Source organism: Platalea leucorodia, assembly GCF_965183815.1.
Source record: "Platalea leucorodia genome assembly, chromosome: 6".
Taxonomy (NCBI): domain Eukaryota; kingdom Metazoa; phylum Chordata; class Aves; order Pelecaniformes; family Threskiornithidae; genus Platalea; species Platalea leucorodia.
The window spans coordinates 76,777,720-76,793,583 of record NC_138828.1 but is presented as its reverse complement, the minus strand read 5'-3'; the positions used below and the strand labels follow the sequence as shown (position 1 = coordinate 76,793,583).

The window sequence follows — 15,864 nt, the reverse complement described above, 5'->3', positions numbered from 1 at the left end:
ATGGTGAAGATGGTCAGCCATGGAAAACATATTGCAGTAATAGTCCAACAGCTTAACAAATTTAACCCTGAAAATCAGAGCGTGGAGGATTTCTTGAATGAATCAGCTAAGATGTTGCAGGTATATTAAGTTTCAATTCATCTTACATAGCTTACTGTATTTTACTAGCTGATTTTAAACATGAAGATATCTGTTTTCTAACATGTTGTTGTAACTTTCATAGATTTTTCTTACAGTGACATTTTTCATTTATGACTAAAGTCCAAATTTCTTATGGTTATCACCAGAAAACAAGGACGTAAAGATCAGAGGTGTTGAATAACTGCTTGGGTAGCAACAAAATACGGGGAAAGAAACAACTCCCTAAAACAGATCTGACAATGATAGGAAAAGCTTCTCTTCCACTCCCAACTAAGCTGTTTTGTAGTTTCCTATCTCCTTTCCTCTTTCCAAATGGAAGTTTCTGTCAGGAGCACCCATTTTGTATATACGAAAGCAGTTCAGAAGCTGACTCACAGGATCAGGTATTATTGCTTTGAGGACATAAATGACCATCAGAATGGTGGGATAAAAAGCAAGTGACAGTAAATCACCTACCTGATTTTAATCTAATACTACAAGTAACCAGACTAAGATTTGCCACTCTGTAGCTATACTGGCTGAAGAAGTCCCCATCCTTTCCTAACTGTAGTCTGTCACCTCTTCCCATCTCTTTGTCCTCAGTGCCACCCTGACATGTGCTGATGCAGCTACTGGATTGAATCAGCTTTAGAAAATCACTAAGCAAAGACAGTAATTGGTTAGACTGCTATTGTCTGTGCGTGCCGTGTATTATCAAACCACATTGTCAGAGCCCTGATTCCACACTGCCATGTAGCTCAAGTGCTCATTTCCACTACTGACAATAAGGTCTAAAACGCTCTATTCCAGTTAGATAGACTTTTACATTGATTTTGCATAAACACAAATGACTACAAGAATATAAAACTACGGAGGTGTGATATGAAAATCAGAGGCTGAGGCAGTGGATCCATACACATTTCTTGGGCGTTTGCTTTCTTAAACAGTTTCCACTCAGGCTCCTAGTTTCTGCTGCTGCCCTCCGGCCTTGTAGTACTGGCATAACTCTTTGTGCATTTGTAGGCTGAATTACATCAGGGAACTGATCCAGTTTCAAAACAATTATTTTTCACTGGGCAGAGAGCAGGTAAATTCAGCTGCCACTGCTGCCAAAATAAATACTTGTAAGAATTAATATTCAGATCATTGCTCTTCTCAGCCCAGGAAAGGTGATACAAAGACAAAGAAGCAGTAACTCCATTAGAGAAACATGAATCTTAAGTTTCATAATAAACCCTTTCAAAAGGGGAAGAACAGGGAGGATAAGCTGATGCCAAAGATAAGGCAGAAATCTTTCTCTGGGATAGTTTCAGTTCACTTACTTCATAATATTTTTGCTGTGAATTTATCCAAGAAAGTAAAAAGTAAGATCTATGTTTATATAAAATTCAGCTTTGTTTCAGCACCAAATGGGTGATTGTAATTCATCATGGAAAATTCACTTCACTTCTTTCTTTTCTATTTCATAATAGGCATAGCATCCTATGTAGCATTTTTGTATACATGATTTCCAGGTTTGGCCACTTGCCAATTAGCCAATATTAACTGACCCATGCAGAAACTTCTTCCAGTTTGTATCCTGATTAACGCCATCACTTTAAATCACCGACAAGATTCAAGCCTGTATGTCTCATGCTAGCAGCATGACAAATAGCAAACCTAGTGTTGTGTACTACTGACCAGACAAAAATCAGGAGGGCCAGATTCCAAGAGCACAAACCTAAATAATTGCAAGACACAGCTCTCTTTATATTTATTTACTTACTTAGCTATGCAGTGTATCAGACTTGACTTTTCTACAAGTTGCTATCCTCTATTCTATTAGAGTTTTCTAATTGGTTAATTAGTTTTCCATCCCTTAAAAGTACAATCAGACTCCAGTCACTATCAACACTGCATGTTTCATTCATATTATATATTTTTATTGTATTTGTGTTTTATAGTCTTTATGTCCTTCTAATATGATACCTGAGGTGTCTTGTTTAGTTCTTTGATAACCTGTTGATGGCCTACATAACATATGCTTGTTAGCTTGTTGTCCACCTGTTTGTGGTTATTCCTGGTGAAACCAACAATCTTGGGCTAGATTACTTCTCTCAAAATGAAAAGACCGCACGTACAGCTCATTCCAGAATATGTTCAAGGGAGTTCAGCACCCCAGTAGTGTCTCTGCCAGGCTGCGGGAGCCACTAGGGATGCCAGTATTGTCAAGTGCACGATCCTGGAGATAAGTACCTCTGACAGCCACACATTCTCACCTGAACTGCAAGGGGCAGATAGCAAAGGACACTTTGCAGAGCAAAATCTCTGTCAGAATGAAGTAAGTTTTGAAGAGCAATATAAATGCTTGTAGGCATTGATCAAAAGCAAATAAAATGACTTGTTTGGAAATCTAATAAATGAAACAAGGACATGGGCATCCGTGGCTGATCAGAAATGGGGGATGACATCAGTAAAGAATAACAGGCAGAATGGAACTGAGTTGTGAAGCATCTTGATAGCAAAGACAGGCAGCTTTCGTTTTACGTGCCAGATTCAACTGTGAGATGCTAGGTGGAGTAAGTGGGTCAAAACAATGGACTAGTAGAACGATCTTAATAGCATTCCAGATAGTTGATTTGCTAGAGAAAGACTGGATTAGTTAAACCCAGGAAAGAGATGTTTATTACAATAAAATAGAAAATGTTGAGATACTACCTTAGATTTTTAGCTATGAAGCAATAGGTAAATACTAGTTGAAACTTACTGTTCAAAAAGAGTGAAGATGTGCACATAGACTGGTTATGATATCCTGGAGAGTAGTCTATGTGAAAAAAGACCTCTGAAGTTATGGGCTTGACTGACAGGCAGGGTGGCAATAGTACCAATAACTGAGAAAGAAATCGCACGAGAGCGCTGAAGTTTTGTTTTAGCGTTATTGAAATTAAGCTGACAACAACAACAAGGAAATGTCACAGAGAGAGGCCAGCATTTTAGACTGTTGTTTAGGGTTCTTATTTGTGTATATGATAAATGTGAAGATGTTATGAAAGGAAGTTGGATTTAGTCCTAAGGGACTGAGTCTGGAAGGCACAATCTGTCTTGATCAAAATATCCCTGTCAACAATCTACCAGGCGCATAAGACCATTCTTGAGGGAATCCTTGCAAATTAAAGCAGTAAAAATGTCTGGAGAAGGGAGGCACAAGAAAACAAGTGAAAGTGGGCAAGCAAATATATGTTATAAATGAAGGAATTTATAATATGAATATATAAAAAAAAGAAAGAGGCATAAAATCCAAAGGATCAAAGCCGTAGGGTGAAAATATACCAGCCACTGTGAATAACTTGCTTTGCAAATGATAGCAAAAAGTAACTGGTAGATTTCCATATTAGATCTTTTACTAAGTATAGAGTCAGTCTTTGTTGAATATTCTGCTCAAAATCCAATGCAACATTTCCATTGGTTTCACTGTGCTGCCACGAAGGTGACACAATCCAGAGATTTGCATAATAACACTTCAGTAAGATTTCGTTCTTAATCACTAGATGCTCTAATTTTACTTACATGTAAGGTGAGATAAATAATTAAAACAAAGCCCAAAATAGGTGATTGTGTGAAATAATAATAGTATATTTTGCTCTTCCATAACGACTGTGTAGAAATTTTTATGTTTTGGCAGTTCACGATGGTTGGGAAATGGCTGTACTGTAGAGGTTTGGAATACTCTGCTAGCCAAATTTTGGGCAGATGGAAGAGAAAGATAAACTGGGTTCTGTTCTAACCTCTATCATCTTTCTATCCCTGTCCTTTCTCTTACTCACCCTCAAACTTACTTTCCTGGGTCTCTTCGTTTAACTTGTCCCAGTTCCATCTCTTCAAGTTATTGATTCCAGTGCTATTGTCACTGTCCAGCAACTCCTGCTCGCCTCTGGTTTTGTTCTGCTCACTTCACAGTTCATGCACATTCAGTTCCAGTCTCTACTGTACCTAAACTGAATCTGAAATGTCTCTCTCTCTTGAAATGGAAGCCCACAAGAGGCAGATGTCCCAGAGAAGATAGGCAAGACAGACTCCCTTCTATCAGTTTGAGCTCCTAGACTGACCCAGCATGGCTTGTCCCCATCTCATCCTGTGTCGTAGCAAAAGCTCCGCTTGCCTTGGACTGGGCATGGTAAGGGCACACAGAATCTTCAGGGAAGCTTACTGCTACAGTATAAATTCACACAAAACACATGCAAATGGATATTTTTCACTTGGCAAAATGTCCATGGATTTTCATAAGAAAACCAAAAGGCCAAATTTGTAAGGCGCTGCTTGACCCCTGTGTGCCACTTTGAAAATACATCCCTAGCTGTTTCCCTGCATTTGGTTTGCAACTACTTACTATTTCCAAATATCTAGTTAAAAACCTGAATATTCGACAACTTTCTATCAAATATCAGTTCCTTGCATCAGACCATGTGAGCCCTTCTCATCTTGTTCCTCTTGAATAGCATGGGAAGGTGTCTGTTAACTTCAACAGGAGCAGAAGCAACCTCTTGATTATTATTATTTTTATTTCTTAATGCATGTTTATACTTTCGTTTAAATATCACTGTTCCCATCTGAACATATTCTCTCATTGTAGGAAATCTTTTCTCAAGCTTTGAGCTAGAAATCTGTTTGGAAAGCATTTGGGTGTACAGTCTGCTTCCCGAGTGACTGCCCAAAGTCAGAAGCATTACTCTGTACATGTATTGGTGTAAATGAGATAAGTAGTTGGCCATCTTTATTTATAGAGAAAAGATGGCATTAGATACTGCTATCAAGAGTTATCTTTTTCTAGCTGTATGTGGCATTTAGCTTTACACAATCCATTTACAGTAACGGTGGTCGCATATGTAATCCCTGTGTACTGCTTTGAGGAAGCACCCATCTTTCCCTGCATTTTTGCAATTGAGGTGGATCAAGCAGATAACATATCCCATAACCGTTGGGATACATTTTTCTTTTTCACTTATGGCACTTTGCAACCACTCAGTATTTCAAGATACAAATAGGGAATCAGAAAATTAGTACTAAAGGAATAGAATGTGAATTTTAAAGAGGAGAGGTAAACCATTACTTTGGCAGTAGTTCAGGTCTGCCTGAACTACTGTATGTATAAAGATGGAATCTTCTTTTGGTGTGATGGAAAGGTATAAATAAATTGGCCAGTGTCAGGTAGTCAATAGTGTTCAAAACCAAGGTGTCAAGAGAGAACGTAACCTCTACAAAGCCACTCAGGAAGCAAGAGAGAAAGACATGTTCCAGTCTCAGTTCCTATCTTCCAACTCCTACTTCACGCTTCTATATACAAGTGGAGTTAGGGAAACTCAGTGATTATTAGCCTCCTGTTTTTAGAGAAATACAAATGAAATATGGTAAGGATTTTTAATTCTTGAATAGTGGGAGATAAATAACATGGTTTCCTCTAATTAGAATGATCAAAATTAGTCTAGAGGTGATTCTGTGTTAAACTCCGTACATTTTATTTTTGCAACATGTGAATTTTACATCATAAAAAGAATTTCTATTTGTTGTTCTCAGTGAACGGTCAGACTTTATTTTCTTCCAGGAAGAAAACTACGCTTTGACTTGTAATTCAGTTATTTACAATCTTCATGTTTATTGTAAGTTATGATGTTTATAACATAATATTGGACTTATTTTTCACTGCAAATATGTTCAATAAGAACATAGGTTCATTAGTAATATGACGGGTGATTCCTAGTTACAACAAACAAGCCTTCACCTTCAATCATGAAGAATGATATTATGTCCCTCAACCTCTTAAAGACAAATAAGTGCAAATAAATGCTTTTGCTTTGATGTTGTGACCTTGTTGCTATTAAAACAGAACTCAATTTGAATTATCCTGAATAATACATTAAGTTAAAATAATTCTTTAAGTCTATCTCAGGTCTTTAAATTATTAGTATTCACATTCAAATTTACATCTCTGTTTCTATTGTTCTTCATTTGAATGCCAGACTACTTCTCCTTGTTTATCTTCCTAAATGCTTTTTAATACTCCTTTCATCAGACTGATGCCCTCCAGATAATATCTTCGTTCTTGTGTACTAAACCCCCTTCTTTTTATTAAGTGTTCTTCAATTAAATCTATCAAAAATGATCCATATCCAGAGTGATCCTTCATCCAGTGTATATTGTACATAAGGGTATTGTTTCATCAGGCCATTTATAGAAATGGACTGCATCTGTTCATTTTGAGAAAAGATTAAATTTTGTACCTAACTGAAGCATCCCAGACACTTTTTCTTCCCTTTGACTGTTAGAATAAAGCTTTTGCTATGATAACAAGAGACAGATTTTAAAACAGAAGTTACCATGCAATGTTTGTGCCTTTCTCTGTGCAAATAACTCACTTTATTTTCAGTGGAATTATTTGCTTCAATTAGAGTTGCAGGATCAGACCCATCATATTGACCTTTATAAATCCCATCTACTGAAAAGCTTACTTCTGTAAAATCAGAACTGCTGCTCCAAAGTCACCATTTTACTCCTTTATCCCTCTCATGTTGATAGCAAGGCGAACCTGTTTTTGAGCTTTCCATTTCACAAGAACATGGTGTAATTTGGCATATCTCTTCATAGTTCTCAGTTGTGTTGGTTCAGCTGTGTGTCTCACACGTGCCCATTCAACTGTGAGTAAAATCCCCAAATGTCAAAAGTCATACATTTAGTTTTAAATATGAAAATAATGTAATGCAAGATTATTTTGATACATGTGATGAAAAAAAACCCTACTAAATTACACAAGTCTAATTTGTGTTATTAGTTACTGACATAAATGCAGATTAGGATCTTTCTAAGGAAAGGATGGAATCTGATTTTTCTGCAATGTCCTGCTCATGTGATTTAATATTAAGCACAAGGTAAAACAATGTTAACTGTACCTCTTCAAAATGGTCAGCATTATCACATGAAGATGAAAATACTAGCTTCTGACTGCAACATAGACTGTAAATAGCAGATGCAGGACATTCTTCTGCTTATATGCTAAGATCCCAGGGTTTTTTACCCCACTGAAATTACTGGAAGCGTTTTCGCTGACTTCAGAGGGAAAGAGGACTGGGTTCTGGTGACTGATTCAAAACCCAGTGAAGCCAATAGGAATATTTTCTTTCATTTCCACAGCATTTTGATTAGACCCTTGGAGAGGACTAGCACTGATATCTGAAGCACTATAAATTAATCAGACTGCATCTGCAAAATGTGCATATTCTGCCTAGAAGTAGACAAGCTCAGTACATAGTACTACTCAGTTCTCTCAGGAGGTGAAAGCTATTTTATCTTTTAATCAAATATTATCTTCTTTCTGAAATGTTTGTTTCACCTTAAACTAAATCCTATACTGAGAAGTCTCAAACAGGGCATGGCTGATGTTGCTTTCCTTCCTTCTCTCCAGAAACAAGAGCTTTTCTTTCTTTCCTTACCTATCCTTTTCTGATCTCTCTGGCTCTTAAACAGGTCTCATTGTAACCATCCTTACTACCATATAGCCACAGTGGCAAAGCTTGCTTTTTGCAGATACTTCTCCATTTAATTAATGCTATTTCTTGTACTAGCACATGTTTGAAGTTGTTTGTGTACAAAGTCCTATACTTAAGCTTTCTTACACAGTCTCTTCTCTCCTTGAAGAAACTTGACTGGTTCCCAGTTACAGCTAAGTGTCAGGGAGCAAGGAAAATATGTCCATGGAAGCAGGCTAAGGGCATTAGGGATTTCACAAAAGGGGGAGATAGATAACACCAATCAGCACATATTTGGACATGAGTTGCATCTTTTTCACAGGATCTTTCCGGATAATTTCAGTCAGGATCATTCTTTTACAACTTAAACATTTGGGAATCAGAAAAAGCTGAAATTCAATGTCAGAGAGAGCGCACTTTCAGATATTTGTATGGGAATGACATTGTGAACACATATAACTGTATTTTACTTATATTCAGTGCAGCCATTGGCCACCACAGTAATATGTAGGCTTCCAAACATTAAAAATATAGGACCATCCAGTATTCATCTACCATAAACTTACTATGTTTTACACAACAAAACAAAAAATAACAAGCTGTAACATTAGAGATAGATTTTTTTCCTGAGCACAGAATAGGCATATTGCTCAAGATCTATTTTGTCTTCTGATAAATTTCAATATTCGGTGCAACAGAAGATGGTAGCTCAATGTGTTACTTTCACCTGTAAATTATCTGGCCTTCCTCATGCTGAAGGACTCACACAGCATACTTGCAGATGTAGCCAACTGCTAGTTTTTTAAGAGAAATATATGAGGTAAAGTATACTTGAAAAGGTAAGAAGATGGGCTGATGGACAGAACAAAGGCTCACAAATTAGCATTTATTAATTCTTTTCTTGTTGCCACCAATGACTTAATGTGTCGTCTGGGGCAAATCTCTTACCTGCTCCATACCATCGTTCCTGCATTTGCAAAATAATATTAGCCAAAAGGAATCTCATTAAATGCAATTAATGTTAGTAAAGTGCTTTGAGAACCTTATACAAAAGGTGCTATAAATGTACAATCTGTACTGTTTCAGGATCATTTGACCCACTTCTGAAATACCTCCCACTGACGTAACATGCAACATGAAGCCACCCAGAAAGAATGCACTTAGGAATTAGTGCTAGAAGTGACACCTACCCAACCTACTACTTTCCCAAAGCAATTATGATTTCAGATATGCAGATAAACTGTAAATATCCGTGATAAAATTTGTTGAGGACACAATGCACTTTCTATGCAGAGAGTATCCTAACTGTTGTAAAGCATTGGTTCAGTTTTTGATTCACTAGATTATCAGCAGAGCTTAACCAACAACTGGCTCACCTTTGAGATTTCTTATCCAAGTACTGATCCTGCCCAGTCTTGTTTAGTTTATTATGAGTTCTGATGAGGTCACTTCCTTAGATGACACAGCTGCAGGCTGCTTAGCTATTCTCAATTTTTATATGTAGAAATGGAACACTTAGTACCATTTCTAATTGAAAGCAGATTCAATTGATAATATTTCATGACAAGAATTTTTGGCCCGTGGTCCACAGAGTTACCAATCAGTACTGATGTTCTGGGGCACAGCTGTCCCCAGGCTGCACCTCCTGTCACCTTATTGCTTAGCTCGAGGCCATGTAGTGGTTATGTACTTTCTTGCTCAAGGAGTAAGCAAGAGTAAGCACTTATTTCTGCATTTGTCCTAACAAGTAACTTCTGACTGACTTGTTAACTCAGAACAGTAAAAGAAGTAGAGTAAATGTAAATATGTAATTGCATTTTCATGCTGTAGCCTGAACTGTATAGGAGATATGATTTGGGCACTGGTGTTGTCTTGTTATCTGTTTGTCTACTTCTGGTCATCTCTCCAAAGTACATTTGAAAAGCACTGGTTTGTTGTAGCACTTTATAGATGTATGATACAGCAAAGTACTCAGAAGGTGAATGCAAAGATCAAATCAAAGTAAAGATTAAATCAAATAAAGATCTTGGAAACAATTTATATTCTAGCTTTCTAGCAGAGGTAGTTGTGAGAGTTTTTGTTGGGCTTGTTTCCAATGGGCTTGTCCGGTTTTACTACAGACTTCCTGTTTATCATCAGAGCTACTGTTGTCTGCAGATTGATCTGTTCGTGAACAACTGCATTTGTTCAAGAGGACCAATTGTTTTAGATTCAAAATGTCACAATCCTACTTTTACTGGAACTATGTCATCCTCTCTCACTTTGCCGTTCAGGTATTTAGGTTTGCTTTTGCCATTTGTGGTGAATTCTCAGATATCTCAAGTATGGGATATATATTTGAACATTTGGTGGGGCGTTAGCTTTCTGGATTTTCTTTGTCAATTTTATGAAAGAACTTCCATAAATCTTCATCCAGAAAAGGTATATTTGGAATGGACTGTGTGCCTCACAAGAATTCTCAGTGCTTAGCAAGACGGAGTCCATGCTTCACAGCAAATTGATTTTTATTCTGTATTTTCAGGTGTGTTGAGTCTCTTCCCTCTGCTCTTCCGTTTGTGTCCATCCTCCATCTAAGCTCTTCAGTATCTCCTGTTTTCCCTTATCTCCCTTTTCACTCCTTTCTCTGTGCTCCTTCTTTGCCACCTCACTCTAGTTGGCTCCATTTTCTCAAATGCATTCCCCTTTATCTTTCTCCCATCTCAACCACAACCTGTTGGTTCTTCTTTCTCTAGAGCCCTGATTAAGAATGTAGGTGATATCCTGCTTATTCGCACTGTCTCTAGCGCTGCCCAGCAGGCTTTGTGAAGCTTCCATGTCTCCATGGATTGATTAGTTTGGTTACACTCTGTTTCTTCTTACCCAACATATCTGGGTCACAGAATATATTCAGAGTCGTATCTGATTACTTCAGTTATAGAAATAAAGCTTTTCTATCATTTTAACTATTATTAGCCTTAAGGACCTAAACCCCACAAACTGAGCTTGATTCTGTTTCTGTATGTGCATCGTTAGTGATATTGTCTATTTCAGTTCTGCTAGAGAGGTAGTCAGATGTATTGGTGTAATTCCAATGGCAGTAAAGAAATTACAAGGATGTATGTAGGTGTAATTTTGCCTGCATACGTGTGTGTGTATATGCATATATAAATATACGTGTATATGGAGACAATTATATGGAGGCACTATTTTTTTTCTAGTGATAATGCACAAATTGGAAGAAATGAAATCTAGCTTGTGAGCAGGAGTAAGTAAAAAAGAATTATGCTTACTCTGAATGACAACCTGAGAAAATACACTTGGAACACTTCTGTATCATTTTTTACATTTAAAAATTAGAACTGTGATTTTAAAGTTTTGCCTTGTATTTGCTCAGTCTCAAAGCCCTATATAGTGTCATACATCAGAAGACTCACATAGGTCCTTCCAGCAGCCTCTAATAATACTTTTAAACTAGAAATTAATCACATTAGCAAAATAGAGTGATCAAGATGCTAGCAGATAGCCTACTAGGCAAGGTGATCTGATATATTGTTGCAGTTCAGTTGTTCCCACATCTCAGAGCTGTGGGAGAGATCATATATCAGATGTGGACTCCATGTTAACAGAAGATGCACTTAGCTTTTTTCTTGGCTTCTTGGCTAACCTCCTCAAGTCAAAGAATCATTATTGTTTGTCATTTTGTCATAGCGTGGCTGTCCTTTTTCAGTTCATGCAATAACAAACTGTTCTGGGACTCATATTTTATTGCAATGTTTTTAAAGGTGGTTCACACTAGAAGTTTCTCTCATGTAATAACAGATACTCCACAGGTAATTTATTATGAGTGAAACTCTCTGCAAAGTTCAAGAACATTCAAACTTTAAATTTAAAGGGTAGGGTTCAAATGGCATGCAGTGGGCATCTGACCCTCCTTTTTCTGTTCTCTTGTGGTATTGCATGAACATTGCACGTGACCAAGAGCACAGCTGGATAAGAAACACACAGTCTGCACTAACAAGAATCCTGGCACTCACAGGTTTAGTTTTAAATAGTTATATTCTCCAATACTAGGTTACAGTAGCAGTTAAGAGTCTTTTCCATAATCCCTGTCCTGCTTCTCCCCTCAATTTAGTGTCCCAAGTAGCACAGACTTCACTTACAAAGAACAGGTTTCCTACTGGAAAAGCAAACTCTTACTGAAACTTTCTCATACTGTTGACTAAGTTAATCATTGCCCATAGCTCAGAGACTTCAAATTTTCTTTGCATTAACTGTTGACATTCACACATCAAGGCCTTTTAACTAAAGGCATATGTCAGCAGGTAAACTGAGTTTAACATTGGGGAAGTTTACATTTTACTTAACAAGGGCCTTTAATTTGTCAGGACTGCCCGTATTTGATAGCATTAGAACTGCATCAGCCCTACTAAAGGCACTGCTGTTCATTATTCATGTTTTCCAATTACTTCAAAATGATTGTACTTCTTTTTGTACACAACTAACATTTTCTTTCCAGAATACATTAATCATTATTAATTTTGTATCTCTATAGACTCTTAATGTGACAGAAGAAAAATTTGTGTTAGATACACTAGCTGGATGCATAGAATATAAATCCTTATTGGATGTAGTAGTCAATGCCTTTTTTGTTCGGGATGGGAGATACTGCCTGATTTCAGAGCGTAATCTCTATATAGGTAAGTTTTCTTTAAAACACCAAATATGTTTACCACAAAATGTTTAAAAATATTATTTTACTAATGTAAGTCTTAATATTCTATTACCTTTGAAGCATTGTCATTGTGCTCAGCGCAGTATGAAATACAGGACGTTTTCCAATGCCCTTATGATGTAAAGCCTAAATCCTGAAATTGTTGTTTAGTCTGGACTCTCACAGGTGTTAACTGGAATTTTACCTTAAGAAAATTCTGCCTGCAGTTTAAGTCACATGCAGATGGAAAATAGCATCAGTGACTGTAAAAAGTATCTTGGAAGTTTAAACATCACTTTAAGAAATGTTCTTTGGTGATTTCCCTTTATTCTCTTCTATGCAACCTAGTACCTCTGCCATTCAGATATGAAAGTGTATAACAAAGCTCTGTCTGCGGAGGGACGCAGCATGTCTCACAGTATGAAGATATGATTGTCTCTACCCATTCATGGGTTTCTTTGTTACTGACCATGACAATGACATAAATAGACTTCTGTCTGTCTCCATGAGTGAGGTCAATTATTTTCCTTTTATTAGTTACTTGGTTAGAATGAGTAACATACAGCAATACAACAATATCTGATAGTGTGAGCTAGTTAATCAGAGCTACTCCGAAAGTTGTTTCAGGCATTGGGAAGTACCTTAAAAAGTAATTTAAAAAATATTTTTATGCTATGCATTTAATACACTGAGGTTGATTTATTAAGTACCTAAAGAAGTTGGAATCACAAATCGCAGTGGCATTGGTTCTCCAAGTCAGATACATTCTGAAGCTTTGTGGGTACTTTGAAAAGTCCAGTCAATTTAATTCAAAGTGGTTGAAAAATACGAAAAACAGTTCTAATATAAGTATATCTACATTTTATGTTTTAAAAGCTATTAAACTTTTATGGCATTTCTGGTTGCTTTTGTCACAATCTGGAAAGGTATAGAAATCTATCAAATCTATCAAATAACAAACGAAAGGGAAGCTAAACTGTCAAGGATGAAATTAATAGTATATTGAGTTTATTCTAAATGATAATGCTTCATTGTCTCCATTTCTCCAAAGCCATGTTTTTCAGTGTCTGGGGCACATAAATTATACCTTTAAGCTGAGTGTTGCTATAATTGGATTGTCAGGACTGGTCCACTCAAAAGCGTCCATTAATCATAGGCAGAGGGTAGGCCACAGAAAATTTTCCCTTATCAACAAGTTGAGAGTCTAAGGTCATTGGCTTACATTTTTTAAGCTGCTTGTGATTCCCTTTGCCAAGCTGCATTGACACTTAAATGATCAAAGCTGCTTATAAAGGCTGTTGCTATGTGTGAGCAGATTTGAATTTAATAAAGCTTGTAGGAGATAAATGTATATTCTGCTAAGACTGCTTAAATATGTTGCTATGCTAAAGCACAAGACTGAAGCCTAACGATACGCTGAGCTGGCTGCAGCACATGGGTCAGAATTTACTGATTTTATCATTACTGTTTGGTAGCAGCTAAAATACTGCAGAGCAAGTGAAACCTGATTGATCAAAGTGAATATGGTCAAATGAAAGCTGATACAAGAGCTCATGAACTTCACAGGTCTGCAAAAATCTCACAGCCTTGACTGCCTGTTCCTGTATTCAACTGCATACTTGCCAGAGTGGGGTGCAAGAATCAGATTTGGATTTCCCAGAGAATTTCACACTTTAAAAACTTGGTTTTATTCTAATTCAGAATAAAAACAAAGATTACAACATTTTCTGCAAAACGGTCACTTGCAAAAAAAAAAGGAAAATAAATACTAGAAATATGATATTTTATGTTTAGAATTTTTGTTACGTATAATATTGTTATGTAGAATAAACTGATTTTGGAACAGAAGAATAAGAGCTATCCTCTCTGAAAACATTAAAAACAGAGTATGTTGAAAAATTAACTATCAAAACTTTCTTTTATGTCTCCTGTTCACATTAAATTTTCTCAGAATAAGCTTGCTTATGCTGAAAATTTTGGTTACACTAAAAAAGAACTGTTTCCAAGAATGCAATACTGTCAGAAACTTTTCAGTCATGTCTCTCAGGAGCCATCTGACTCCTATTCTCCCTGCCTTGTTCCCAGACCAACACAGAATTTCACACATGGAATATGCACATATTTGTTGTACAAGCTGGTACCACTACCCAAAGAAACAGGCCGCCCTTTTTCTCATCACTGGCCATTCATTCTCACCCCTATGTCATACCTGCTCTTGAGTTAGAGCTTGTGTTTAGCAGCCATCCAGTGAACTGATCGAGAAAGTGCTTCAGGTTAAAATTTACAATCTGTTTTAATGTGGCTGTCTGGGTGACTGTACTTGTCCAGGAGAAGAAACACCAGGAAGTAAAAGGAGGGGATGGGAACAAGCAATTAGGGGTTGACAGAGCTGCTTGTTTTAGTGGTGGTGTTGGCATAACGAAATGACTGTGAAATCATGGCAAGATCTTACCTTCGGCCTTACAGGATTCCACATGCTGCTGTAGTAGATCTCCCAGTTTTGCAAACAGATATTTGCAGGCACCAAACGGACCTCTGTGAATGACTTCAGATAACTACGATCATTTTACATTTTTTGTGTAAGTGGCTACATCCTCAGCTGTTAGAATTTCCATAAAATTGTGTGGATTTGCACTAGCTTGGATCTGGCTCATGAAGGAGATAACTAATTTGTATGAACCATAGCATAGAGTCACAATGCTAATAATGAACATAGGGTTAACATTATATTATAGCTTCATATTACAGTTTTTCATCGTCAAGCATTATATTGCTCAGGTAGATAAACAATATTGAAGACTATTTAAAATTAAAGTAACAGTCTAAATCCCAAAGTGTACTGAGTATAGGATATAGGTTTATTAGAATTTCCTGCTGCATTTTAATAGTATGTATCTTTTGATAGTTATTTGTTATCTGGCTACTTTTCAACTAGAAGAGCTTGGTCTTCAGCACTTCAGCAGAATTGTGAAATCTCTGGACACTGCAAAAATGCAAAAGGTAATGAAAGTACAAAAGATTTTAAAAAAATAATTAATGATCTCTTAATTGTGTTTGATTAATCAGATTACTTTTCTCAACTTTCAGGATAATTTAAATTGAGAAATTAGTGTTACTTTCTGTTTAAATTCAGAAATTAAATTAGTATTTTCTTATCACAGAAGTTTTCGGTTTCTGTACTTACGCAGTGACTATCATATTCAGTCAAAGATCAAGTTAAAATGTATTTTGTATAATCTGAGAAAGTAGAATAATCACACGATTTACAGTGCATGTGGTTTACAGTTGTCCCTCTGACTTGCATACTTAGTCTTGGCTCTGCTGGCATTCCTTCTTTGACTTTAGGCAGGAGAAGTTTTTTCCATACACAATGAATCTATTGAAACTTGCAGTTCCTGCTGATTAGTGTTCTTTTTTCCCCTGAACAACTGTCCTGGTTTCAGCTGGGGTAGAGTTAATTTTCTTCCTAGTAGCTGGCATAGTGCTGTGGTTTGGATTTAGGATGAGAAAAATGTTGATAACAAACCGATGTTGTAGTTGTTGCTGAGTAGTGCTCAC

At 36.8% G+C, this 15,864-nt stretch overlaps 1 protein-coding gene across 1 annotated transcript in view; it reads left to right on the top strand.

Moving 5' to 3' along the window:
* CFAP99 (cilia and flagella associated protein 99) overlaps positions 1–15,864 on the top strand; it is a gene marked incomplete at both ends in the record, with an annotated part of 61,246 nt that continues 45,382 nt past the window's right edge. Inside the window, 3 exons of the mRNA XM_082315914.1 lie at positions 1–120; positions 12,148–12,292; positions 15,212–15,306. Coding sequence (XP_082172040.1) covers positions 1–120; positions 12,148–12,292; positions 15,212–15,306 — 360 coding nt within the window. The remainder of the gene's footprint in view (positions 121–12,147; positions 12,293–15,211; positions 15,307–15,864) is intronic.